The 26,417-nt window shown below is 38.8% G+C and overlaps 1 protein-coding gene across 2 annotated transcripts; it reads left to right on the top strand.

Moving 5' to 3' along the window:
- The first annotated feature begins 7,747 nt into the window (after positions 1 to 7,747).
- Positions 7,748 to 20,738, top strand: LOC134875416 (prolyl endopeptidase-like). 2 transcript variants are annotated; one of them, XM_063899989.1, is made up of 15 exons: positions 7,748 to 7,956; positions 9,282 to 9,356; positions 9,452 to 9,585; positions 9,709 to 9,839; positions 9,939 to 10,148; positions 10,239 to 10,360; positions 10,507 to 10,612; positions 11,741 to 11,932; positions 15,080 to 15,277; positions 16,984 to 17,087; positions 17,428 to 17,564; positions 18,190 to 18,284; positions 18,415 to 18,546; positions 19,455 to 19,611; positions 20,090 to 20,738. In XM_063899989.1, the coding sequence occupies exons 1-15, from the start codon at positions 7,915 to 7,917 to the stop codon at positions 20,382 to 20,384; spliced, it is 2,130 nt and encodes a 709-aa protein (XP_063756059.1). In that variant the 5' UTR covers positions 7,748 to 7,914; the 3' UTR covers positions 20,385 to 20,738. The 2 variants fall into 2 exon arrangements, with proteins under 2 accessions (XP_063756059.1, XP_063756060.1); XM_063899990.1 differs by having other exon boundaries at positions 7,791 to 7,951.
- The last annotated feature ends 5,679 nt before the right edge of the window (positions 20,739 to 26,417 follow it).

Here is a 26,417-nt window from a genome sequence, read left to right as displayed (position 1 = left end):
TTCCTGGAAGCATATTTGCTTTGTTAGGGTCTTTTTCTGATTGAGTACAGCTGTTTGGTAGATGGTCCACCAATTGCTATCAGTGGGAAATCCTTAAGTCATAGTTGGTCCATGGCTTACTTTTTTTTACATTTTTCAAAAATGATTTCTCACCATTTTCCTTTAAACTATTTTGGTCAACCAGAGGTTTTTTTGTTTGTTTGTATCTCTTTATTCTGTGTCAACTCGTAAATACGATGCAATTCCAGTTTAATTTTCAGTTATACACATCATGTGACGTGGCAGACACAGTCTTTGTTAAACAATTTGGAACTTGTTCAACCGGCTAACTTGCTACTGGTAAATCCCTGGAAGATGCCTTTGTGTGTCAAACACAAGTTAAAGGCAGATAAGAACTGCTTTCAAGCTTATTGAAGCAATCATGTTTACATATGGTCTGGGAAAAAATGTGGTATCTATAGGTCAAGGGGTGAACATATATAATCCAGGTATGATTTGAAACACAAAGCATATATTAAATTTTAATGTAACATTTGCTTTAATCCTTGGAAGAGGGCAACACTGGGGTCATGATATGTGCTGTCAAATGTTTGTTTCCATAGGGAGGTAAAAAGAAATCAACGGACCTAAATCTTTTCTCCATCTGTCTGAGATTGGCTCAATGTTGTTTATGTTTGTCCTTTTGCATCTCCTCCTTCCTTCTTTTCCCTTTTTTTAAGTGTTAAACAACATCACATTTTAAGAAGGTGCTGTTTAGATTTGTGAGTGACGTTCATTCTTCTGCAGTGCAAGTTAGTTTTCAGCAAAGTGTGAAATACAAAAAAGGGGTTACATCTTCATTTCAATAAAGTTAATACATTATTACATGTGAAGTGTGAACTGCAACAACCCATTAACATAATCTTCAAATGTACTTTTCTTACAAAATCCCATGCAGAAAAGGACAAACATGTTTTAAACAAAGTCAAACTGGTTTTTGACCGTACAATGACTTAAAGACATGCTGTATTACATTTTGGCTGGCTTTTTGGTATTGTGATCAAAGAGATGGTAGGCACATATTAAAGTTAGAATTGACTTTCATCTTATGCCAGGCATTTGTATTAGCTCTAATAACCATTACATAACTCCTGCAGATATATTACATTGAAAAAACGGGTTGTAGGCAGCACACATGGGCAGATCTATTGGAGGGAAAAGCCACAAAAGTATTCAGAGCATGCATTTCTGTCCTTGTCCCTCCGCCTTCAAGGTTAAAAGTTGCAATGAGGAATGACACTGCAAAACTATAACAATTGTATTGGAACTGTGCATGAAAAGCACAAGTCAGACACATTGCAATCCTGTGTATACAAAACAAATGTGTAACATGGGAAATTCAAAACATATTTTAAAACTGACACTTTATCAGACCTCTGCATGTCTGCGTTTCCTTATAAGGTTAACAAAAAGAGCTTACACTTTCTCACCATCATTTCTTACAAAATGCCATAGTTTCTCAGATGTTGATTGCCACAACCCAAAATAAACCTCTAATTTTCACACCTCCTCTCGGTTGCATGCCATCATCACAAAGGAGGAAGGAAGAATATGTGCAAGCCTGAAGCCTCAACAAACAACATCCTTCTCTGCAATCAGTCTGTTTACCATGCATAACATAGCTTTTAAACCACAAAAGTCCCTTCTATGGTATAGAAGGGACTTTTGTGGTTTTTGAACAATTCAAATTTCATCTGAGATGATGAGAGTATGTATGCTTTTTGGAAAAGGTGTTATGAGTTGTTTTTTTACTTAATCGCCCACATTTAACAAACAACCGTTGACTCCTTAAATCCAGCACTGTACATTTACATGTCACTCTTCCACAAATGCATGCATTTTCCGAGTATTGATGTTCATCTTGCTGTTACTCGCAACTTCTGCTCTTTTAAGTCTCTGCCGCAATGTCTCTTCTTCTTTTTATGAAAAGCATTTTAGCACTTATGTGACAAATATGTGCGAAATAAGATGGCCTCTTATGAGACGTATCTGAAACTTAATGCTGTGATTCTCTCAGTTTAGACATGTTATTTTTCGCACTTGTAATTGCAGAAGAGTTTGGATGCACCTGCATGGATGGTGCAGCATAGGGCCAGTTGGGGTTATTTTCATACTATTTTCACAATTTATTTCTCTTACAATATATATATTTTTGCAGATTGCATTGTGCCTTGTATGCTTCAATTTGTATTCCTTAGTTCTGCAGTCTTATAATTGAAATTTAAATAGATTAAATCATAGTGTGATCTCTTGTTCCTCCAAAAAAAGATGCAGACAGGCTGAAAAATGATAAGTTTCAACATTTCAACATTGTAATTAACCCCCAAATTTAAAATGCAAATTTTTCCTCATACCTGAAGTGCTATTTATGAATACAGATTATTTTTGGCTGAGTTGCAGTGTTGGGGATATGAGACTTAGAGATGCCGACTTCTGTCTGTGAACCTTTGTCCTTGCTGAGGGCAGATTCACCTCAGAACTAGTTTATTTCTTATGTAACACCACACAGTGAGGGTTCTTGCCAAACTAACAGCTCAGTCAAGAAGTAAGCCATTTTTGTTTACCATAGCAGACATCTCAATAGCCAATATATCCAACACTGGGTATCTCACACCAAAACCATCTAGATTAATAAACAGCACATTAGACGAAGAATAATCATATTTGATTTTCAGGTGAACTTTCTCTTTGAAGCTGAGAATAAAGGCTAGTTCTGTGACACAGGTCTGTATTTTATTTAATGTAAAACCCTCACAATGTTAAGTACAGTATTGAGGTAAATGTATATTGCTTTCCCAACTACTATGATGATTGGTCATTGGAAAAGAAGGATAGTATATAATATATCTTACACCAGTAGATACATATTGGATTAATTGGTAAATATTTTAGCTTGATGCAGATGTTATCTATATCTGCTACTACATCATTTTACATTATGTAGCATGCGCGTACAAATTATGATTTATTAGCAAGTGCATATGGCTAATTTGTGTTTTATAATTCTTCCTTAATCCTTCCATGCCATTCAATTATCTGAGGGTGTTTATCTCAATCCCCTAATTTCTGAAGTAATGAGACTCCTACAGCCTAAAACCCTAATTATTGTTAAATCTATCCATCCCCATGCAGCACATGCAATTATTTTTGGCAGTCCAAATCATATGCTCCAACAACACTAAAGTGAGGGGCCTCAGAGGGTATTGGGAGACTTAAAGACAGTGTGATGGGTAGAACAGGGCCAGGAAAGGGGTGATGTTAGGGTGTAGCAAAGTCTGCACGCTTTTGGCTTGTGGTTAACAGGTGGGCCCATGCGACACAGCCCCCACCACAATCTTACAGACCAACAGCTAATGAGAGAGACTTTAGCCAAGATCTGTCTGGCAGACAGAGAAGGGGATTTCAGCACCAAATCCAGCGGATCAATAAAAATGTCTGCTAATTAGGCTTTCCAGAAAACTAGGGGGGATGGGAGGGGTTGAGAGTGAGACAAACAAGTAGGAGAAGATGAAGAAAGGAAATAAAAATCATCATCGAGGCTGATTCAAATGTCTGGACAGGTAAGGAAAAACATGAGAAAGGCGTGCCTTCTGCGGATAATCAGGTGAAGCACACTCAGTGACAGCTCACCTCGCTCTTTGGTTCAAAACAACGTTCATTTGGGAATCTCCCTCCGTCCCTCCGTCCCTCCGTCCTCCCTCCCTCCAACACTCTCTTCCCCAGTCAGAGGCCTCCTCCCTTGCCACAGCGATCAGTTTCTCTGACCCCAATCCTTCTCCTCCTCCTCCTCCTCCTCCTCCTCCTCCTCCCATCTTTTTTTGCCCTCCTCCTTTTCCCTGCCCCTCCTCCTTCCTTCCTTTGGACATCACCACTTTGACCTGAATCTCCACATTTAATCTTCATCTTCTTCTCGTCTTTTGGATAACAATCAACCCCCTAATTGTCTTAATCTCACTGGTCTTTTATTGTCCCCGGGGCGTCATGCATGCTGCAGAACAAAAACATTAACCACAGATCAATACTTGGCATCAGGCCGCAACTAGCACCACGGTCTTTATCGATTATCACTTATTCAAGGTCAGGCTACGCTGCTCATAGATTTAATTAAAATAAAAAGAGATTGGGGTGTGACAGTTAGATATACAAAAAAATATCTTTGTTGTTTATCGAAGAAAGATGTATCATATTACATTGAGAGGGGGTATTATTATAGTCCTATCATTAATTCAATATCTTTTTTTAATAGCGGACTATATTCATAGTGAACAAGAGATGTATAGTAGAAGGGATAATATATTAGGAAATGTGAGAAAAATATTCATATGTTCAGCCTATTTGGATTAAGTCCAACGCAGCCGCACAAACCAGCAACTGTAAACACATTCTTCTCCAAATCTCACCCAAGCCTCTTGTTATGCTCTCTATAAAACAAATCTTTACATCGTCAATTTCTAAAATGAGAAGCTTATGGACTAGCACTCTCAGTTATATTACAATACGACTTTGGACCCTGAGCCAAAGATATTAGCTGCACAGCGATGTTAAGCCCAGGATCAAGCTAAGGTTAGGCCCTGATTTGTGTATGATTTTGAAATGACAACCGGGACGATAATCAAAATATTCAGAACAATAACGGATTATCTATTCCAGTGGCTGCACTCTGTGCCATCTGCTGCGGAAGGCAGGGGGTGAATAATGTTGTTCACGTGTGTATATGTGTTTACATAGCGGCACATATTCATATACTATTTCTATTTGCAATATAAAGATGTGTGTATTTGTGGCTTTGATACTATATTTTCTAACATCAGAATATGACATCTGAAATCCCCTTTTTCCTAATTTCTACATTTAATTAAGCCAATGCTTTTATCTAAAGCCACTTACATACACATTTTTACCCTAGACTTGGCTATGGCAGCAGTTTGGTGTTCAGTATCTTGCTCAAGGACACTCGGACATGTTGAATGCAGGGGCAGGGTATCGAAACCAGGGGCCTTCCCATTGGTAGACGCCAATTAACCCATTTATTTCTTTGTTTTAACTTACTTTTTGTCTTTAAGACAAATAGACTCAACTTTGTCATTACCATCCTCTTTTCCACTTTTACATCATCAACATATCAGCCCCTCCACTCCCTTCCTCTCTCCTCTGTGCCTCTCTCTCAGTGGGTGAGTCTGGGGCTGCATCACAGTCAGAAGACACTGTCTGACTCGGCTCTGCTGTAATCTGACATGGCTAATCTAATCTCTCTGTCTTCGCAGATTGGCAAACTACCTGGGTATTTCCAGCCAATTAAGGCCCATCTGTACAGCACGCCATGCCCAGCCAGCATGGTTGGGCTGCTGCAGGGCTCAGGCTGTCTGAAGCTCAATATATCTGCTTCCATAACAGCCCATCTGCCTGTCGCTTGGCCTGGTCCACTTTCATCCCCCATGGCCCCAATAATTAGGGATCCTCTGCCTTTACTGCCAATTAAAGCACTTGTTGCCATACAGTTGTTAGATTATCAACAATGTAATGATTCATCATTAAGTGAGTTTCTTTGGCAGCAACATTTGTATCATCATTTTTTTGGCAATTCAAAGAAGGTTCCTTTTTTACATAGCACCATGACAAGATATTTTATAACTTACATTTTTGTTCAAGCATTTGCAGTGGTAAATGTAGCAAAGAAAAATGACAATATTGCTTTTCTTTAAACAGCCACTTTAAAAACAATAGCAATTTAATCACAATTCATCATAACATTAATTAGGTGTGGCTTTTATTAGTGTTGATTATCGTTTTTGCAACGGAAATGAAGAACTGGATACTTTTGCACTGTCAGTGCACTTTAAACTCTATGACCTATCAAACATGTCAAATGAATTACATTTTTTCAGACAAAGACTGTTTTCCTTTTTCTAAATACAGTACAAACAATTTGAACTTATCATTGTTGAGATTTAAACAGATAAAATGTGTTTTATTGTCCTGCATACACTACAAAAGTTGCTCTTTGTGTATCCGCTGACTGCCATATAATGAGAAACATAACTATCAAGACTGAGAGGTAAATACACTGAAACAAGGTCAGAGGCCTTCTAACAGCTTATTTTCTCATCGAGCCAGTCTCACTTAATCACCTTAACTAAATTAGTTTGAAAATTAGCCATCTTTCTAACTCCCTGTCCCACCATCTCTCCCCTCCTGTCCGCCCCCTTTTCTCCCCAGTCGTTTTCACAGCTTTGTGGATTAGACAGATTACACGTCTGAAACTCTGTTTTTCCTCTTTTCTCTGTTTCAGTCCCTGTCCCTACATTTTGAAGGGGTGTTAATCCAGGATGCATATTATCTCAACATTTTGCTCTACCTTCATTTATTTATCACCATAACACAAAAACAGATCCAGTGATGGAATGTTATAGGATCATTATGTGAGGCAAAACCACAGTTACACTCATTACCCATGATGTATTGGAACAGCAGTTGGGGAATAAAGCGAAGCCCTGTAAAAACAGAACGTGCAATAAGTTTTGGAATTATGTGGTGTGACATTTAGGTGTGGCAAAGAAATAACGTGGAAATGCCTTCAAGTCCGGACAGCACTCTGCTTTGTACTGAAAATGTGGATGTTCCCCAACAGAGGAACACATACTACTTTTGGTTTTAAAGTTAATTGGCAGCCTTCGCTCTGGCATATCTCCAGATGCATGTGCATGTGTGCAACCTACAGGTCAAAACTGTATAGTGTGTATAAATTGTGTGTGTACTTAAAAATGCATGTGCATGTGTGCACCTACCTGTGTACTGTGCGTGGTTAATGTATATATGCATATAAAAACAGAGTGAAAACTGAATTTCCCCCTAGGGGGATTAATAAAGGTTCATCTTCTTCTTAATGCAGGTGTATTTGATGACAAAACAAAGGCTTTTGTTGTTCAATGATTCACTTTTACCAAGGAATTACAAGAGTGTGTTAAAAACGTTGAATCAATTATTATGACAGATAAATCATTCAAGTCACATGAGAAGAACATGTGCCAATGATATGCAAGCAGCTTCTCAAATGTGAAGTTTGCCGACTTTTTGTATGAATTTAATTGAACATTGTTTAGGTTTCATGTAGGGATTTGAAACTCACAGTATTAAGTTGTAGCTTAGTAGAGTCCAGTATATTATCTTATATTATAGCACTTGTTTTAGCCATAAACTGTATCAAAGTGATCACGTGCATATGCTGTCATATACTGCATTTTGCACTAAAGAACATCTTGCACTACCGTCAAACTGTGTTGATTGTGTCTAACATATGTATATATTACTTAGTTTTTGTTTTGTATACCCCTTTTTACCCACCCTTTTTTTTTCTAGGCTCTTATCTTTTTATGTTATATGTTCTTGTTATATTTGCACTGTGGGACTGCCAGAAACGGTATTTCAATTTTCTGTATAACACGTGGAAACTTTGACAATAAAGTGGACTTTGACTTTGATACTGTCATCAACCAGAGCATGCATGCATACACGCCTCCTTTTCTGTTTCATTATTAGCCTACAGTGGTTATTGAAGCGTTTTGCTTTGAGGTTTTTGTATTATTATTTGTGTTATGATACCAAATGACAATTTTAATAGTTATAAATTGCGCAAGTGGTATACATTAAAATAATAATAGATGCGCGCACTAACGGTTTTGGTCTTTTTGGCTTTCCATATTTCATGACACATCACTTCCTGTATGAAGAGCAAACGCACACGGTTTGTTAAAACGTGTGTGTGGTGTCTGTTTTAAAAAAATGCTTTCACTTTCACTTAAAGGCTCCATTGATTCGGTGAAGACGGTGCATCTAGAACACACTTAAGGAAACAGGAAAACTTTAGGAAACTCTGCAATGGCGTTTAAGTACCCGACTGCTCGAAGAGATGAGAGTAAGGTCAGTGTCGAAAGTCCTGCGGTGAACTTTCTTTCTGTCTGTTTCCTACTCACAAGTAGGAAAAGCGAGTCCAGGAAGAGAAAGACACGTTATATCGGTGGTGGTGGAGGGTTAGAGAAAGGCAAATGGCTACTCAGTGAAGAAACAAAAACAAAACGGTGTAACCAAAATAAAAACGTTCTTCGTGTAATAACTGGTTTCGAAATGTGTTGATTCATGCAGGTGAGGTAAAAGCAACATTGACACCCCACGAGGCAATTCCTCAGTGGAACCACATGTTTTGCACTAAAAGTAACATGTTTTGTAATGTGTAACTCAGGCCTTTCAAAACCCAACATGCGTCACTTCCTTTAATGGTATCACAAGTAGATGAGGACGTGACCTTGCACAGAGAGTATATTTTTATAATGTTTGAAACTTGCACCTTTGCCATCCTACACAATTCTGCTGTGTTTGCATGTGAAACATCAGTATCACCACTTCATTGACTGAGTTATTGCCAGAATTGTTCACGCAGCGGTTGAAGAAACTACACAATTATGTTACAAAACACTGGGAAATAAGCAATGACAGCAGTAAGGCAAATGTGCTTGCGAATGAACAATCAGTTATCCATTTTACTGCTTTATGGAAAATTACAAGTATTCATTACATATTTTAAAGATACACATTTTAGTACGAATGATAAACTATATACTTTACCCAAATGTCATTACATTGCCAACACCAATTTTGTTATTCTCAGACTTAACAGATTGAGTTTTTTAAATAAAATAAAAATGATCATACTGTTTTTCTAACATAACTCATATCAACCCCGATACATGACTGTGATTTGTGACAGAGTTTAGTGTACCAATTGTCACCATACATTTTTTAAGTAGTATTATTTGCCCAGACATTTACAGCTTTAAACATCTGTATCAAAATCGTGGAATTAAAATTCTGAACGTCATATACGGAATTGAACAGATCTTTTCTGCTGTGTCTTACACATGGTTGTCATTTTAAACTTTAAGGGATGGACCCTAGATTAGATTTGATTCAAATGTTGTCTTCACAAAGTGTACAGGTACTACAACTAAAAACAGTGTATCAAAATTAACAAAAACACCTGCTAACATGATGACAAGTAAGGTGAAATTCTCAGAAATTATGCAATGCTTCTCAACTAATGGGGATTACCTGATGCAATTGCTGGAAACCTAACAAGAACATTGACAAAGAACCTTCCCACCTGTGAAGCAGCACCCTACATTCCTGTGCTGACAAGCAACACGTTTAAAGGGCAAATATAATATGTTTTTGTTGTTTTTACCTTGCAGGTGGATGACTATCATGGTACAAAGATCTGTGATCCCTACACATGGCTGGAAGACCCTGATAGTGCAGAAACCATGGTATGTATTAATCTCTTTCAGAAAGTTGAAGCAGTGTCATTACCAAAAACATCCACGGAAATTCCAATCCCTCCTCACTCTTTCCGTCTGTTCAGGCTTTCGTTGAGGAGCAGAACAAACTGACCATGCCATACCTTGAGCAGTGCGCTGTCCGGGCTCAATTCCACCAGCGTCTTACTGAGCTCTATGACCATCCCAAATACAGCTGCCCTTTCAAGAGAGGGAAGAGGTACTTGTAAAAAAAATAAGCATTGGTCAGACGGAAAAACACTTACAGGGCAACTACTTTTTATACTGCAGATGTGAAGTTAATAAAACTATACAAAAATGACAATCACCTTTTTATTTCAAGGTACTTTTACTTTCATAACACGGGTCTCCAAAACCAGCAAGTGCTGTATGTGCAGGACTCTCTGGATAAAGCTGCCACTGTATTCTTTGACCCAAATAAACTCTCAGAAGATGGCACTGTGGCTCTGAGAAGTGAGTCAAACTCCAGGCAAATATTTTGCATGTTATTATAATGAAAAAGATGTGTGGGCTGAATCCATCTTTCTTTTCTTTGTCCCTCTCTCTATCCAGTGGGCCGCCTGTCAGAGGACTGTGAATATTTTGCATATGGTTTGAGCAGCAGTGGTTCAGACTGGGTAACAGTGAACTTCCTGAAGGCTGACGACCTCACCGTACTGCCTGATGCACTGGAGAGGGTGAAGTTCAGCTGCTTGGCATGGACCCATGATGCCAAGGGCATCTTTTACAACTGCTACCCGCGGCAGGAAGGCAAAACTGATGGTTAGGAACACAAACTGCTTTATCCGGAACAAAACCTATTCCAAAATAATTCAAGACTAAACCCCTCTGTTTTTTTTTTCCTCACTAAAGGCACAGAGACTACATGCAACATCAATCAAAAGCTGTACTACCACGTCATCGGCACCAAACAGTCAGAAGATATTCTGGTTGCAGAATTCCCCGAACATCCCAAGTGGCACAGTTCAGTCACCGTAAGTCCATGCTCATATAGAACCACTTTTTATAATTTCTTATTTGCAATCGGGACCGTGGTGAAAGAAACAAGCAGATCCTTTATTAGTGTAAAAGTAAGTTCCTTTTATCTTTCTTACCTTTTTTCCTCCCTTTCTCCTTCCAGATATCAGATGATGGCAGATACGCTGTTCTGTCCATCACTGAAGGCTGTGAACCTGTCAACCAGCTGTGGTACTGCGACCTTCAGCAGCTCCCCAATGGCATCACAGGTCTGTATCTGAGTGAAAAATTCCCAGCAGACATTTAAGCGTTTCATTAATACAACAACGCATATATTTAATTGAGAATTAAGAACAGTCTGTTTTGTTTGTTAGAATCTGATGCTGGACAAGATGCAAATTATGTCTTGGAGGTATATAAGCATTCATTAATATTATTGATCCCAAAAGTGATCTGAACTGGTGGTAGACAGCAACTACTTCTTATTTTTGAACAACATTTTTATATGATACCTGCTCAAGTATTTTGATGATGATATTGAAATCATGCCACAGCAGAAACGTAACTTTTAGTCAAAACAACAGGATGTAAATATAGCGAATTGAATACTGAAGAACATGAGACATAAAGTGTTTGTTTTTGCTTTTGGGTGGAAAATAAACTAAAAATGTCTCTTGCCACCTGTCTCGAGAAAAGTCGGGGAAAGTACTAAACCTTGATCTGCCATGCTGTGTTAGTTTCTTGAACTTGGAGAATTGGACTTAGGAAGTCCTTGAACAATTATTGAATTTTTATATTTAAGAATTTGGAAACCTTGCTTAAAATATCTTGTTTCGTTTGACCATAAGTCCAAAACCCAAACATATTCATCTACCGAAAAAATCTTCTTTTTTACCTGTCCAGTTTAAACCTTCTCAATTTCATATTGTTTAACTGGGAAGTTTTAGCAAACTGTCCTCTATTTGATCAAACGCTGCTTTTTCAAACATGGATTGATTGAAACCCAGGCCTGCTTTCGAGTGTACATTTTATAGCAGCAATAGATATTTCTACAGCTTCCTGGAACAAAATAAATGTGCTGTGTTAGCAGAAACGTGGTTAATGCTGTTGACTCATCAGTTACCTCACCAGAAGGGGATGTTTCAATATTCACTTAGCCACTTATTTTCTGCTTCAGAAAGTTGTCTCACAGGGGAATTTTGACCCATTCTAGTTTAAGCCAATTGGGAAAATGTACTATTGGACATTACAATCCATTTTATTTCAGGTGTTTTTGTTTGCTGCGCTAGAGATTTAGTTATTAAAACTCCCAATGGTCAATGCAATAGATGATAAACAAACACGATGCACCTTTTTTATTTCACATTTTTAGTCATTTTATTTATCTTCTCCTCTAGGCCTGCTTCCATGGGTCAAACTTGTGGACAACTTTGAAGCCCAGTACTCCTATATCACCAACGAGGGAACCGTGTTCACCTTCCACTCCAACTTTGACGCTCCTCGCTACTGTCTCATCAACATTGATATCCAGAAAGCAGACAGGCAGCACTGGACTGCCCTCCTTCCACAGCACGACAAAGATGTCTTGGGTGAGCGAAAAGGCAAAGTCTGCTATGAAGTCCACCTGTTCAGTATCAGTTTTCTACAGAAGAAGTCCAACACAATGCAAAGTTCACACAGCAGTTTGAGTGACGATGTGTAAAACTAATCTTTGTTGTTTGTTAAACAGCTGTGGGTTTGTGTAAGAGCATGTGAAAACTCCATCAAACTTAGAAATGCGTAAATGGCATACACGTGGTGACAAAGTTCCACAATTGAGCTCCTATAATGTTGCACAAAAGTTTTTCACAGACTATCTGTCCTAATGTTTCGATGACAGTCCAACCACAAAAACTGGGAAGTTCTGCTGCTGTGGTGGAATATGTCCGTCAGAGGGAACTCTGCTAAAAAGTGAAACTTGGCCCAGAAGCATTTTGTTTAAATTTGTTTTGGTGTGAGTCATAAATGACGGTAACTGCACCTAGAGACTACTAACACAGCAAAATAATGAATACAAATATAGTAAACCCTTGTTATCATATAAATTAGGTCTTCATAGTGTTGTGTAAAAGCACTTAATTCGAGCTTGTGGCTGCATACAAATACTAAATGAAATTTTATAAAGCTTTTATTTAATTAGATGTTTTTATACTGCTTGAATTCTGAATATGGTAAGATGTAGCTTAAGTGAAATGATACCGAATGCTGCTAATATCACATAATACATATTTAAGAATATCATAAATCATATCAATACAACATGTTTTTTAAATATGTTTCAATGAATTAGTTATGTTTGTACAGTATGCATGTCCTGTCTGGATAAAGCAGAACTAATACACTTGTTGCCATGGTATCAAGCAGTTGTGTGTATGCATTCGACAAGTTTTACTGTAACAAGTTGAGTTACATCTGACAATACGTTTTTTATGGCTCTTAAACAGATCTTTTAAATAGCCTCATTAAAGGTCAAGTATTAGTTCACTTATACAGTGGGGAGAACAAGTATTTGATACCCTACCGATTTTGCAGGTTTTCCCACTTACAAAGCATGTAGAGGTCTGTATTTTTTATCATAGGTACACTTCAACTGTGAGAGACGGAATCTAAAACAAAAATCCAGAAAATCACATTGTATGATTTCTAAATAATTAATTTGCATTTTATTGGATGACCTAAGTATTTGATCACCTACCAACCAGTAAGAATTCCGGCTCTCACAGACCTGTTAGTGTTTCTTTAAGAAGCCCTCCTGTTCTCCACTCATTACCTGTATTAACTGCATCTGTTTGAACTCGTTACCTGTATAAAAGACACCTGTCCACACACTCAATCGAACAGACTCCAACCTCTCCATAATGGCCAAAACCAGAGAGCTGTGTAAGGACATCAGGGATAAAATTGTAGACCTGCACAAGGCTGGGATGGGCTACAGGACAATAGGCAAGCAGCTTGGTGAGAAGGCAACAACTGTTGGCGCAATTATTAGAAAAATGGAAGAAGTTCAAGATGACGGTCAATCTTCCTCGGTCTGGGGCTCCATGCAAGATCTCACCTCGTGGGGCATGAATGATCATGAGGAAGGTGAGGGATCAGCCCAGAACTACACGGCAGGACCTGGTCAATGACCTGAAGAGAGCTGGGACCACACTCTCAAAGAAAACCATTAGTAACACACTACGCCGTCATGGATTAAAATCCTGCAGCGCATGCAAGGTTCCCCTTCTCAAGCCAGCGCATATCTGAAGTTTGCCAATGACCATCTGGATGATCCAGAGGAGGAATGGGAGAACGTCATGTGATGAGACAAAAATAGAGCTTTTTGGTCTAAACTCCACTCGCCGTGTTTGGAGGAAGAAGATGAGTACAACCCCAAGAACACCATCCCAACCGTGAAGCATGGAGGTGGAAACATCATTCTTTGGGGATGCTTTTCTGCAAAGGGGACAGGACGACTGCACCGTATTGAGGGGAGGATGGATGGGGCCATGTATCGCGAGATCTTGGCCAAAAACCTCCTTCCCTCAGTAAGAGCAGTGAAGATGGGTCGTGGCTGGGTCTTCCAGCATGACAGCGACCGGAAACACACAGCCAGGGCAACTAAGGAGTGGCTCCGTAAGAAGCATCTCAAGGTCCAGGAGTAGCCTAGCCAGTCTCCAGACCTGAACCCAATAGAAAATCTTTGGAAGGAGCTGAAAGTCTGTATTGCCTAGTGACAGCCCCGCAACCTGAAGGATCTGGAGAAGATCTGTATGGAGGAGTGGGCCAAAATCCCTGCTGCAGTGTGTGCAAACCTGGTCAAGAACTACAGGAAACATCTGATCTCTGTAATTGCAAACAAAGGTTTCTGTGCCAAATATTAAGTTCTGTTTTTCTGATGTATCAAATACTTATGTCATGCAATAAAACAAAAATTAAAACAAATTAATTACTTAAAAATCATACAATGTGATTTTCTGGAGTTTAGATTCCGTCTCTCACAGTTGAAGTGTACCTATGATACAAAGTACAGACCTCTACATGCTTTGTAAGTTTGAAAACCTGCAAAATCAGCAGTGAATCAAATACTTGTTCTCCCCACTGTACTTCTTATAATATTGTTCTATATCTTGGTAACCATAGGTCGTTATAGGGATGGTGGTGGTTGTGGGCATCAGGCTGTTGAAAAGTATTGTACCAAATTTAAAGTAAAAAGTCACTTATTCATCCGTTTATTCTGTGTTGTCCTTGCCTTGACAGTAAAAATGCAGTGTTTTTAGCACCATGGACATCTGCTGAGTGGCCTCCTGCACTCACAGACTTAACACTTATCATAGATTAGACTGCCCCCTGCTGGCTGTTGATGATATCTCATATTGTTACAGTGAAAGAATACATGGTGCATACATGTATGAAGTCTTTGCTCTACCTATCTTTGATAAGCATCTTTACATGTGACATATCATGTAATGTCGCTAATCAATAAGGTTGTGTGCAATCCAAAGCCATTGTATTTGGCTTCATCCCAGGATGAGATTAGTTATTATTAGTAAGATAAATAGCAGAAAGGAAGTCGACAGAGATAAAAACATTTTAAAAAAAGGAAGCAAGTGAACATTTTCTGTGGGATTAACACCAGCTGAGGGATGAATAAAGGATATCTGATTCACATGTTGTTATGTTCACTCTCTAACACTTCTTTTGAAATCCCTCTTCAGGCCTCGTCTCCTGTCTGAACCAGCGCCACCTGCTGGTCAACTATGTGCATGATGTGAAAGACATCCTGCAGGTGTACGAGCTGTCCACAGGCCGGCTGGTCATGGATCTGCCGCTGGGCGTCGGCGCAGTGTTAGGAGTGAGCTGCAAGAAGAAGCACTCAGAGTTCTTCTACAAGTTCACCTCCTTCACTACTCCAGGTAACCATAGCGTTTTAGTGTCACAAGTTATTGAAACTAGTGCTATAAAATCCAAACGTAAAACTATACACCGCAAAGAAGAATTGCCAACAAAGCTCTTAAAAAAACTGTTAAACTATTAGCCTTAAATCCAACATGTTCATTGTTTAAATAGCTTTTTTATATTTTCACAAGTTTTTAACTTTTTCTTTGAAATAGTGAAAAATGCAGTTGGTCTTCTTAATATCCAAAAGTAAAATAAGGGATGTTTCAATCGATTTTTTAAAAGAAATATGTGCTTTGGAAATTTCAGAATTACCTAGCAGCAAATTATCCACTACAGAATGACACTTTGTAGTGTAAGCCTTTTAAAAAAAATAAATATTTTTGTTCTTTACCAGCCGCCATAATTCATTTGAACTATTGCGATTTGTTAGTGTCCTTATATTTTATGCATGAACATGGCGTATTAATACATGATTCACTTCATAACATAGATATACTTTCATTATTAATAATAAATAAATGTATATATATTTTTACTTTCCTTCCTAAATGAACTTACTCCATTTGTCTCACTTGTAATATTTGTTTTGTATTAAGGGGAACGGCCAAGATGGTTTGAATCCAGGAATTCCCTTATCGTATACCATAGCATATTATCTGACTTATCTAATTATAACAGGGAGGAGGCAGCTTCTTCCATAGTTACTGTAAGAGGCTCATTAGGGCGAGGCATGCCAGGGAGTTTTATTGCAAATTAAGATTTGAGATCCCAGCAAGCATGTAGCTGGACTTAGTGATACATCTGTATTCAGGATTTCAGCAAGGGTGTCTCCAAGTAAATCCCAAAGAGATTTTAAAGCCGGACAAATCATTTAAAAGTCATTTAGAAATGCTGGTTGAAAAAACAATCCTTACATTTAAAACGAAACACGATACTACATAACGTGTCAGCGTTAACTTAATGATGATTGTGATGGTGTTCTTGCTCGTCATCAGATACGTCAATAGTCCCGGGAAAGGGTTGACCCCTGCATTACAAAACAACTGTCATGCACTACTCCACCATGGTTTTAGAAGTAAAATCTGCATAATTATAAGCAACCTCAAGCTTATGCATTCTCGCATCTGTAAACTTGACCCTCATAGCCAGCAGCATATACAGATGTTTAAATGCTCTCGATTGACCTATCTTGACATGTAAAATGTTCTCGTTAGCTTGAGTACATAAATGTCACCGTCATCAGACATTCAATCTGTAATCAAGTGCCCAAGATATTTAGTTTTATCATAAACACATGGCAAAAATCCAGGGATAAAACATTTATTTAAATGGTCGGTCGTTCTTGTCCTCTTAATCTATAAATCCTGACAGCACTGTATAGCATTTTATTGCACGTCTTAGTCGACCTTCTGAGCACGTAATCAGCTGCTATTTAAATACTGCAGGAGAGGGAACATGGCGGATCGTTTGCATTCATAAAATAGTTTATCTGGGTGTGACTAATCATACAGACACTTTTACAGGCTCTTAGTTAGTCAAATAAATCATGCATGTAGAGAAGGCTGGTGAAAGTAGCTCCCTATATAAGTAAGGTTGTGTAATTTGGAATGTATGTCAAATTGTTTTACTTAATATGAAAAATGTGTTACAAAAACTGGTCCATGCAATTAGTTATACACAGTCCCCTCTTATTGATGTGACCTCTGTTCTGTGCTGCCAGGTATCATTTACCACTGTGATCTGAGTGACGAAAACCCCCAGCCCAAGGTGTTCAGGGAGGTGGAGGTAAAAGGCGTCAAGCAAGAGGAATATGAGACCAGCCAGGTAACTTCCTTCATTTAAATGTTTTATTTATGTAGATCATATGTCACCATGCTCAAACTTCCTCATTACTATTTCTTACTGCTGTTATGTCTTCCCGTCAGCTCACAGTTAACTCAAGTTCATGTTGTCTTTATTGCATCTAGTGAGGGCATATTCATGCTATGATGCAGACTTCCCAGAATCTGAATTACTATGAATGAGGAAGTGGTGAAAGCTGTTTGTGTCACTTATCAGAAACATAGTTGATGTGCCATTCACTAACACAGACATTTATGGTAAAATACAGATAAAAGTACATAAATAAAACAGATTTATTTTACCCTCTCTTATGTATCGGCAGGTATTCTATCCCAGTAAGGATGGAACCAAGATCCCCATGTTCTTAGTTCACACCAAGGGCCTGAAGAAGGACGGGACTCATCCTGTCTTCCTTTATGGCTACGGAGGCTTTGAGGCTTCCATCCAGCCACACTATAAGTAAGTACACCCATGAATAAACTGAGGGTAACAAAACAGAGCTGCCATGTTTCTTCTAAAACAAATCCTCTGCTCTCAAAGTGATGTCTCTGCTGCCCTCCTGTGCATTATAATATCACATTAACCAGCGAGGTTATACATGATTGCAGAGAGGATGTCTGATTGCCTAGCCCGGCTGTGAGAGTGAGCTGATTGTTGGATGTTGCCACGCTTGCAAATGTACCTGCCATTGTTGGCTACTTCAGAACAGGGACACGCATATGAGGGTCTACTTTGTGTCTGATTTCTCTGTAAATAACAGGCAAATATATGTATCAGTGGTGCTTTAGAAACACCATATGAATACCTAATGCCCAATGATAAAAAACAACGCTTTGCGTACCCTACACAATCAGCACAAATGTACCATGCTTAACTATAGATTAAACACAAAGGTGGTGTGTTATTATAATTTACATGTTGAGATTGTCGAAAAAATTGAATATGAAATTAATTTACTCTTTCTGTGCCGTACTTACTCTGTTTTTGCTAATTCAAATAATAAAACATCCTTTTATGTTCAGTTTTTTGACACCATTGTATGCATTTCTTTGTACATGGCTTTATTTTCTCTGTCTGTGATCAGTGTTGCTTACCTGCTGTTTGTGCGCCACCTGGGAGGGATCCTGGCAGTGGCCAACATCAGAGGGGGTGGCGAGTACGGCCTCACCTGGCACAAAGGTACAGACATCTATGGAATGCACTTAAAGAGACAGAACTGTGCTTATGAGTGTGTCAGAACGTGTTCATTAGAAAACATTAGTGGGTGTGGTTTAATGCTACATGTTCTGTTGTGTGTATGTGTTTGCAGCTGGCACATTGGGGAACAAGCAGAACTGCTTCGATGACTTCCAGTGTGCAGCAGAGTATCTGATCCAGGAGAAGTACACCACGGCCAGCCGCATCGCCATCAACGGAGCCTCTAATGGAGGACTGCTAGTGGGTGAGTGCAGGATTCACGGTGTGTGTTTAGTCTGACAGCCAGAGACAGAGAACAAGAAAAGGTATGTGGATTTTAAATATATACCCTGGAAACTAGTATATATCAGCCCATTATTTGTTACATTAAGGTGTTAAAATCTTAAAGGTGGGGAAACCCTCTGCCTACATTTTTGGTGTAGCTTTACATCTTTTAATGAAGCTTTACCCAATCTCCACTATTGAATTGCAAACTAGAGGCCTCACAATTTGGGATTTAGCCAAAAATATTTATATTTATCATGTTTTTAAGGTGACTTATACAAATAGCAAACTCCCTTTTAAATAATAACTTGTGCATAGGTGTTGCGTGTACTATTAGTGTGTGTGGTTGAGAGTGAAAGCAAAAGAAAGGAAAAAGAGGTTTGTGTGAGTACAAAGTCAGAAGTGGAACTATAGCTTGTTCAGTGTGTGTACAGTTTATTTTTTGGAGGAATAAATGCTACAACTCAGGACCCATTTTGATTGCAACCTGCTGCTTAAAGTAAAGGGGGTTAGCTTCAACGTTAGCGGCAAAAATTTGGGAGACTCACTGGTCTGTTTCTAGTCCCAGTTACATTCATCAAAATGCTTTCTTTATATTACATCTTTGGCATAATTGCTAATATCAAATTCATCTAACAGCAGTTAGCTGCTTAGCTTCGATTAATCTTCTATTAAACAGCACATTAAGCAGTGCTTAGTCACATCATTTACCAAAGGCGGAGCCGCCATATGGCATCCCACAAACTAAGCTAATGCCTTCCTCCCTGGTGTGTAAGCAGCCATTTAGGAGTGATTGTGTCCTACAGTGGGAAGTTACGGGGAGGTATGTGTGTGCTTGAGTGTGTATATTTGAAGGGATTTGTAATACATATTTAAATGCACACACAGCTGCATGCGTGAACCAGCGTCCAGACCTGTTTGGTTGTGCTGTGGCAGAGGTGGGGGTGATGGATATGCTGAAGTTCCACAAATTCACCATCGGCCACGCCTGGACCACCGACTACGGCTGTGCTGACGACCCGGATGAATTCAAGTGGCTAATCAAGTAGGAAACACACAAAGCAAATCACTTACTTTATATTCATGAGGACGTGTTGCAGTTACTGATCAGTCAGACCAACGAGGAGTAGATGTAGCCCTCTTTATGCTAGACACAACATTTATATTTAAATATTAAAAGTAAAATAATATAGATAAATAAGTCAATACAAGGAAATAAATGCTTTAAAGCAGCACGTAAGGAAGAAATAAAAAAGGGAATCACATTATAATAGTATGTGATGTTTAATGATTTGAATAATTCCTATGCCGATCATCTTCCTGTTATTGGAGATTAGTTTTGAACACCTAACTTAAGAGCAAGTTATCTCCATGTGTCCATCTGTTCTTCCCAGGTTTACACTCACCCACATATGCCCAGAAATAACTACAGAGCAACTGCTTCACACTTAAGTCCTCCCCATCCCCTCTCTTCTCTCTGAATCTCTCACATGTTCCTCGCGTTTCTCACCTCCTCTCTCCAGGTATTCTCCTCTGCATAATCTGCCTCAGCCACCTTACTCTGGCCCCCCCTACCCTGCCGTCCTGCTTCTGACGGGAGACCACGATGATCGCGTGGTGCCCCTCCACACCCTGAAGTACTGCGCCGCGCTGCAGCACGTAGTGGGCAGCAGCCCCGGGCAGCGCCAGCCTCTGATGGTGAGGGTAGACACCCGCAGTGGGCACGGCGCAGGGAAACCCACCGCCAAGGCCATCCTGGAGGATACGCACATCTACTCCTTCATCGCTGAGACACTGGGGCTCAGCTGGAAGGATTAAAGAGGGCGGTAAAACATTTTCGTAATAAGGGATGCTTTTTAAGGGATTAATGGTTTTTAAATTATTTTTTAAGAATACATACTTTTACTTTTAGTCAAAGTCAGAAAATTATACCAGTTCATTGAACGTGAATCATTAAAGGAAGAAAAAATAACCAATTACTAAAGTGTGATAAAATATCTGAGATACTTACCATAATGCTTTTTTTGAAATAACTCTTGACAGTAATCTTAGCCAATGAAATACACAAAAAGATTAGGCATTTGTTTGGAATGCATATTGTAGATCTGGAATAAATTGTATATTTAAACTAAAGCATTTAAATAAAATCATTATGTTCACTATGATATGAAACATGTGTTTTAATTTGTGCGTCCCAGTTTTAAATATTTTTCTTAACAAAGAAATATAATAAGATCTGAATTGTTCAGCGTCGTTGGTGAAATAATAACTTGTATGGAGTAGAATTTGCACTATCCCACTGTTTGAATTAGCTGAAGTTGTCAGACATATTCGTACAAAAAAAACTTGTTTAACTTTACAAAATGTTAAACTATTTTAACAAGGATCTTTCCCCCCCATGAACCCTTCTGTTAAACCACAATTTTCTTTAATATTTTATAATATTGTCAAGTTTAGTAAATACCATATTTATCTCTAAAGTGTATCCTCCTAAATGTAATAAGAGGAGAGGTATCATATAATAGAACACGTTAAAATTACGTGGAAGCAAAATACGAGTAGATGACCTAAGTACATGTATTGCCTCAACACAGTTCTGAACACAGCAGTCGTTTCTGTAGGGTGCAGTTTAAACATATTTCACCAAGTGGCAGTATTGGACTACAAAGAGAAAACCCTGCAATAGAGAGGCTGTACCTGACGCCTCAAGGTCAAAGGCTGGGTGTCATTTTAGTGTCAACTGCTGTTGCTTCATTTAGGGGGATTGTGTTGAAAAGAAAAGCACGAACAGCAGGATACACTTGGGTAAATCCTTAATTTTGTCTATTTGTTGGTATATCTGCATAGCAAGTGGGAAATTAAATCACTGGCAGATAGATAAAGTAGGATACATGTGTATAGAACAGCAGATGTGGAATGTGGATGTTTATGAGGGGGTGTAGTTGTAAAGGAAGATGCAAGTAAAACTCTTTAAAGTTTGTGCAGAAAGGATAGGGAGTGATGATAGACGGCAGATATGTGTGGAGGCAGCGAGAGGCAACATGCAGACAAGCGGAGAGAGACTGAAAGTGCACTTATGGAGAGACTCAGGAGGCGCCCAGACAGACGGGTGTTTAAACTGTCAAAGGAAAAAAAACAGAGATAGAAACTCTCTGCCAGCCAACCGCAGAGAGTGAGAGAACTTGTCCGCTCGGTCACTCAGAGTTTAATCTCTGCTCAGTGGGAAGTTCTGATTTCGTCAGACTGAACCCCCGGCCTTATCTAAGTACCCTCTCAGTGGAGAGATATGATGGGAAAAGGAGAGGGGAAGGCTGCTGCTGCTGCAGGAGGATTTGCAGACAATGACTCGTAGCCACAGGGGCAGAGTGGTTGAATGAAGACAGGGAAGACAAAGCCAGTAATAAGCCGGACATATGAGAGACAGAGACAGCGGTTTAAGACCAAGCAGGAGAAAGAGCTGAGATGCTCTTCTCCACGGAGTGTCCCCAAGGATCGAGGAGGCTTTTGCTGCTTCATTTCCTTCATTCTCCCCCTCCATCACCTCTTGAGCTCACTTCCTTCTCATTGTACCGGCACACACAGCCTTCACAGCTCTGTTCCTCTGGAGAAAAACAAGCTTTTACCTACAAAAGCCTCACCGTCTCACACTCTCGCAGGTCCCCATCCTGTTCTCCGTTTGTTTACTTTACTCCCTCCATAATGCAGGGATTAATTTCTCAAAGCCGATTTGAGCTGCGGCACGCTTTGGAAAAAGAGCGGAGAGCACAACTTTTGTGCTGGGGGGAAGTTTCCCCTTCACACTAGCTTAGAGGTGGACTGCGCTCCCCTTTATGCCACTTGCTTTAATCTTCACATGGAGCAGAGGGAGCGAGGGATAGAGGGAGGACAAGAAGGGGAGAAGGCTCTCAACACACAGCCGGGAATCACTAATGTCTTTAGGTGTCGTCTGCTTTCCCATGTGCCCCTTTGAATCCTTTTGCTCCTTTTGCTACCTCTCTGGGCTTTTTATTCCTCCTACATCACGGACTTATTTGTAGTCTTTTTCCAACTGCAATAGTTTCTTTTGTTATGAAGTTGTATCTCCCAGTGATGAAGTAGATCAGAATGTCTGGTTTGGGTAAAAAGCTGTGTGATGATTGGGCCGCTATGTTTACAGTTAAATTGGGTTTATTTATGAACCAGCCTACTATTTTTTTTAACAAGGAACTGTTGATTTAGTTCTCACTATCTGTTCCTTACCGGCATCTTTAAATCACATGTTGGCCCAATGAACAGTCCAAAATGTATGTATTCATTTCATGATGATATAAAATGGAAAGAAGCTGAAAGACTGATGGCAACGGATCATCATTTTCATCAAATTTTTTAAAACATGAAATTTAAATGATATAAACTAGAGACACCTAGAAAAAAAAAGAATCTGGAACAAAAAGTTTGCATCTTCGCTTGAGAATTTACTCAAAGATGAAATCTAAACTGGAACTGATACATTTTCCCATCGATCAACTGATGATTTTAGGTTTACCACAATTTAGAACAACTATCTATACAATTGTCGTTGATAACGATTTCCAATTATTGATTCATTGTCTAATCGGTTCAGCATTAGAGGTCTTAGTCCTGCTGTGGTTTTTGTTTTATTGTTTCAAGTCAAATCATTAAAGCAAATCTGCCACTTGATGATATACTTCAACCTATGTGATTCATATTAAATGTATTTGAATGTCCTCAAAGTTATTTGAAGGCCTTAAACATGTCTTGATTTAGATAAGTGATGGGTTTCAGGTACCACGGTCTACATTTTGCATTTCAAAAGAATCCCTCCCGTCTCTCTGTCCCAGTCTCATTTACAGTGAATAAACAGGCATATCTGATTGAAGATTTATGCTCGAACCGTGAGAAGCCTGACAAAATACCAACCAACACAAGCCACCGAGGAGAGTTACTGTGGGATGTGTTGTTTGCATACTAAGACATCACACCCATGCTAATAGCATGTATTATATTGTATAGCAGCTGCTAAGATGGCTCATGACCCTGAACAGCCAGGAGTCAAGTGTTAACGCTGTTAGGGTTTCATAATTTATTTTATGTAGATTTCAGCCGGCGGCTATTTCTCAGATTGGGTTTTTGTATTTTATGTCCAAATACAGTAGACTGCTTAGAATGTCAAGTTGCAACTACACGTTTTAATTATAATTCTGAAATTTGTCCCTTCAAATAAATGATAGCACATTTAATTAGAGCTGCCTGGTCACATTCTTTTGTGTTATAATCTTGATCAGCCAGACCTGTAAATAAGGTTTTTAGGGTTTTATTCACCACATTTCTTGTCGAAAACAAGCAAGAGATTCACAATAAGTGTCATATAATGAATTATCCAAATCCAGTGTTACTGCAGCAGGAGTTCAGATGCCGCTCAGCCAAGGTGTGCTAAGCAGCATCTGAAGGAGGTGGTGTTTGAACGCGGGGGAGGTTTATAAAGCTGCAGCCAGCGATGGCTCCAAGATGAAACTCATTAAGTCTCAAACTCCAATCCTCTACTCCAATAAGAATTTAATATAAAAAGTATGGATTGCTGCTGCAACTGTATAATAAATGAAAAAGATCTCACTCTCAAATGTATGCCTGTGTACCGCCATCGCACAACACACATATGCACATACACACACTGACCCATGCGAGCGGGCAGCTCATTGACTTCTACACACCCACAGTTCACTCCAACGCTAACTGAATTTGCATTTACAATCATTTCCCATACGCAGTGCTTCTAAAGGTGGGCGTTTTGTAATAAAAAGTAAGTAATATAACCTTAGTAGAGAGAAACTCAATAAGTTCACATGGTAGAGGAGAGAGAAAACCATGACCATGAAGTAGGCCAGGAGAGGCGACTGCAAGCTGAAGTTGTGGTAAGAGGATACAGGGTAATAACCCCATAGCACCTCGATAAGCAAGTAGCACGAGGCCTATGTAGAGTGAGCTCTAAAGAATCAATGCAGAGGTGAAGTCGAAGGTTAGACAAAGTTTTTCATTTTGACCCCTTACAACTAAAGTGTTCAACTGTTTAATGCATTTCCCCCGTTACCTTAGGCAAGATGCAGAAACAAAAGTTATTCTAAAGAGTCGATTGATACAGATCGTAAAAAAAAATGTTCCTCACTTTTAGTTTAGATTTTGGCTAGTTTTTTTATGGATATCAAAGAAGTTTGTCACCAATCCAAAATCAACGTTGTAACATCTTTACAATTAAACAAATCTGTCGTTCCAGAACAAAAATCCCTCTAAACACTCCTTAAACCTTGTGGGACTGGAAACAGGTTTTTCTGATGGATCTTCTTTAGTTTAAATTCAAGGTTTTGTATAGCACAAGTTGAAATGTTGTTAACTGCAATTTTATTGAGATGGAAGCATACATCAAGGACATCTCAAAACCTGGCAAAAGGAAATGGTAGAAAGCAAAGAAAGTTTATCAACATTCAGTTTTTCTCACTAAAACGTATTTTGTTTATCTTGATGAATAAAAGGTAAATGCAGTCCATATATAAATCTAAATCTACACATCCAACTGTTATTCAAGTCCTGAAGATTTCAGTGTGGTGGCTCAGAAATAAATCACAATATGTGCAGCAGAAACAAATTGTGCACATGAAGGCATATCATATTCTCCTTTATCTGCATACTGTCTATTAATGGTATATATTTTAAAACACTTTATGGAAGTAAAGCTGATGAAGACATTTGTAATTGCACAATGACCTACCTGCTGTTTTTGTAGTTACTCTGATAGGATGAGCATTACTCTCAGACAGCAGGTTGGAGTTTCCTGAAACATAAAGTAACATAGTAGTACATCGAAAAAATTCACAATAATGTTGTTTTTTGTTTTAACACCCTAAAATATTGGTATCAACAGTCCAGTATCAGTCTTATCAAATGTAGAATGAGACATAGTAGAAAAGGAGCAAAAACAATTGTTTGTATTGGAGATTTTTTATTTTTTAATAACACGTTTCAATATTGCAACAGCCATCCGATTTTCTTCTAACAGGTAAAAATCATCAAAAAACTAACAAAAAAACATTTTTTTTAAAATTTTATATTCCAAACAGCTTTTCTTGGCTATGGCCCTAAATTCAACAAATAGAACCCTTACACAGTGAGCAGATATTATATTCAACACATCGTTTCTCAAACAAATTATAAAAATAGATTTAGCATTTTCAAGTACATATTTACAGTATTAAACATATATCATAATGGTCACAGTAACAGAAAGAGGGACAGAGGGAAAGTCTCATTCATCGTGTTGAGAGGTCCAGTTTGTGTGAAAGCTTCTGTATGTGTGTGTGTGGATGTAGTCTTGTGTGTCAAAAGGGACCATAAGTGTTTGTTCTGATATTTTATGTGTGATTTGATCTATAAAGATTTAATTTGACAAAACGGATACAGAGAAAGTAGCGTACAAGGAGAAAAAACTAATTTTGTTCCAAATACAAACCAGTTACAATATTTCAGTCAGAAATGAAGGTACAGTGGGGCAAAAAAGTATTTAGTCAGCCACCAATTGTGCAAGTTCTCCCATTTAAAAAGATGAGAGAGGCCTGTAATTTTCATCATAGGTACACTTCAACTATGAGAGACAGAATGGGGGAAACAATCCAGGAAATCACATTGTAGGATTTTTAATGAATTAATTGGTAAATTCCTCGGTAAAATAAGTATTTGGTCACCTACAAACAAGCAAGATTTCTGGCTCTCACAGACCTGTAACTTCTTCTTTAAGAGGCTCCTCTGTCCTCCACTCGTTACCTGTATTAATGGCACCTTTTTGAACTCGTTATCAGTATA

The sequence above is a fragment of the Eleginops maclovinus genome, chromosome 13, assembly GCF_036324505.1.
Source record: "Eleginops maclovinus isolate JMC-PN-2008 ecotype Puerto Natales chromosome 13, JC_Emac_rtc_rv5, whole genome shotgun sequence".
In the NCBI taxonomy this organism is placed as follows: domain Eukaryota; kingdom Metazoa; phylum Chordata; class Actinopteri; order Perciformes; family Eleginopidae; genus Eleginops; species Eleginops maclovinus.
Note: the sequence above shows the minus strand (reverse complement) of the source record. Positions and strands in the feature narration are given on the sequence as shown.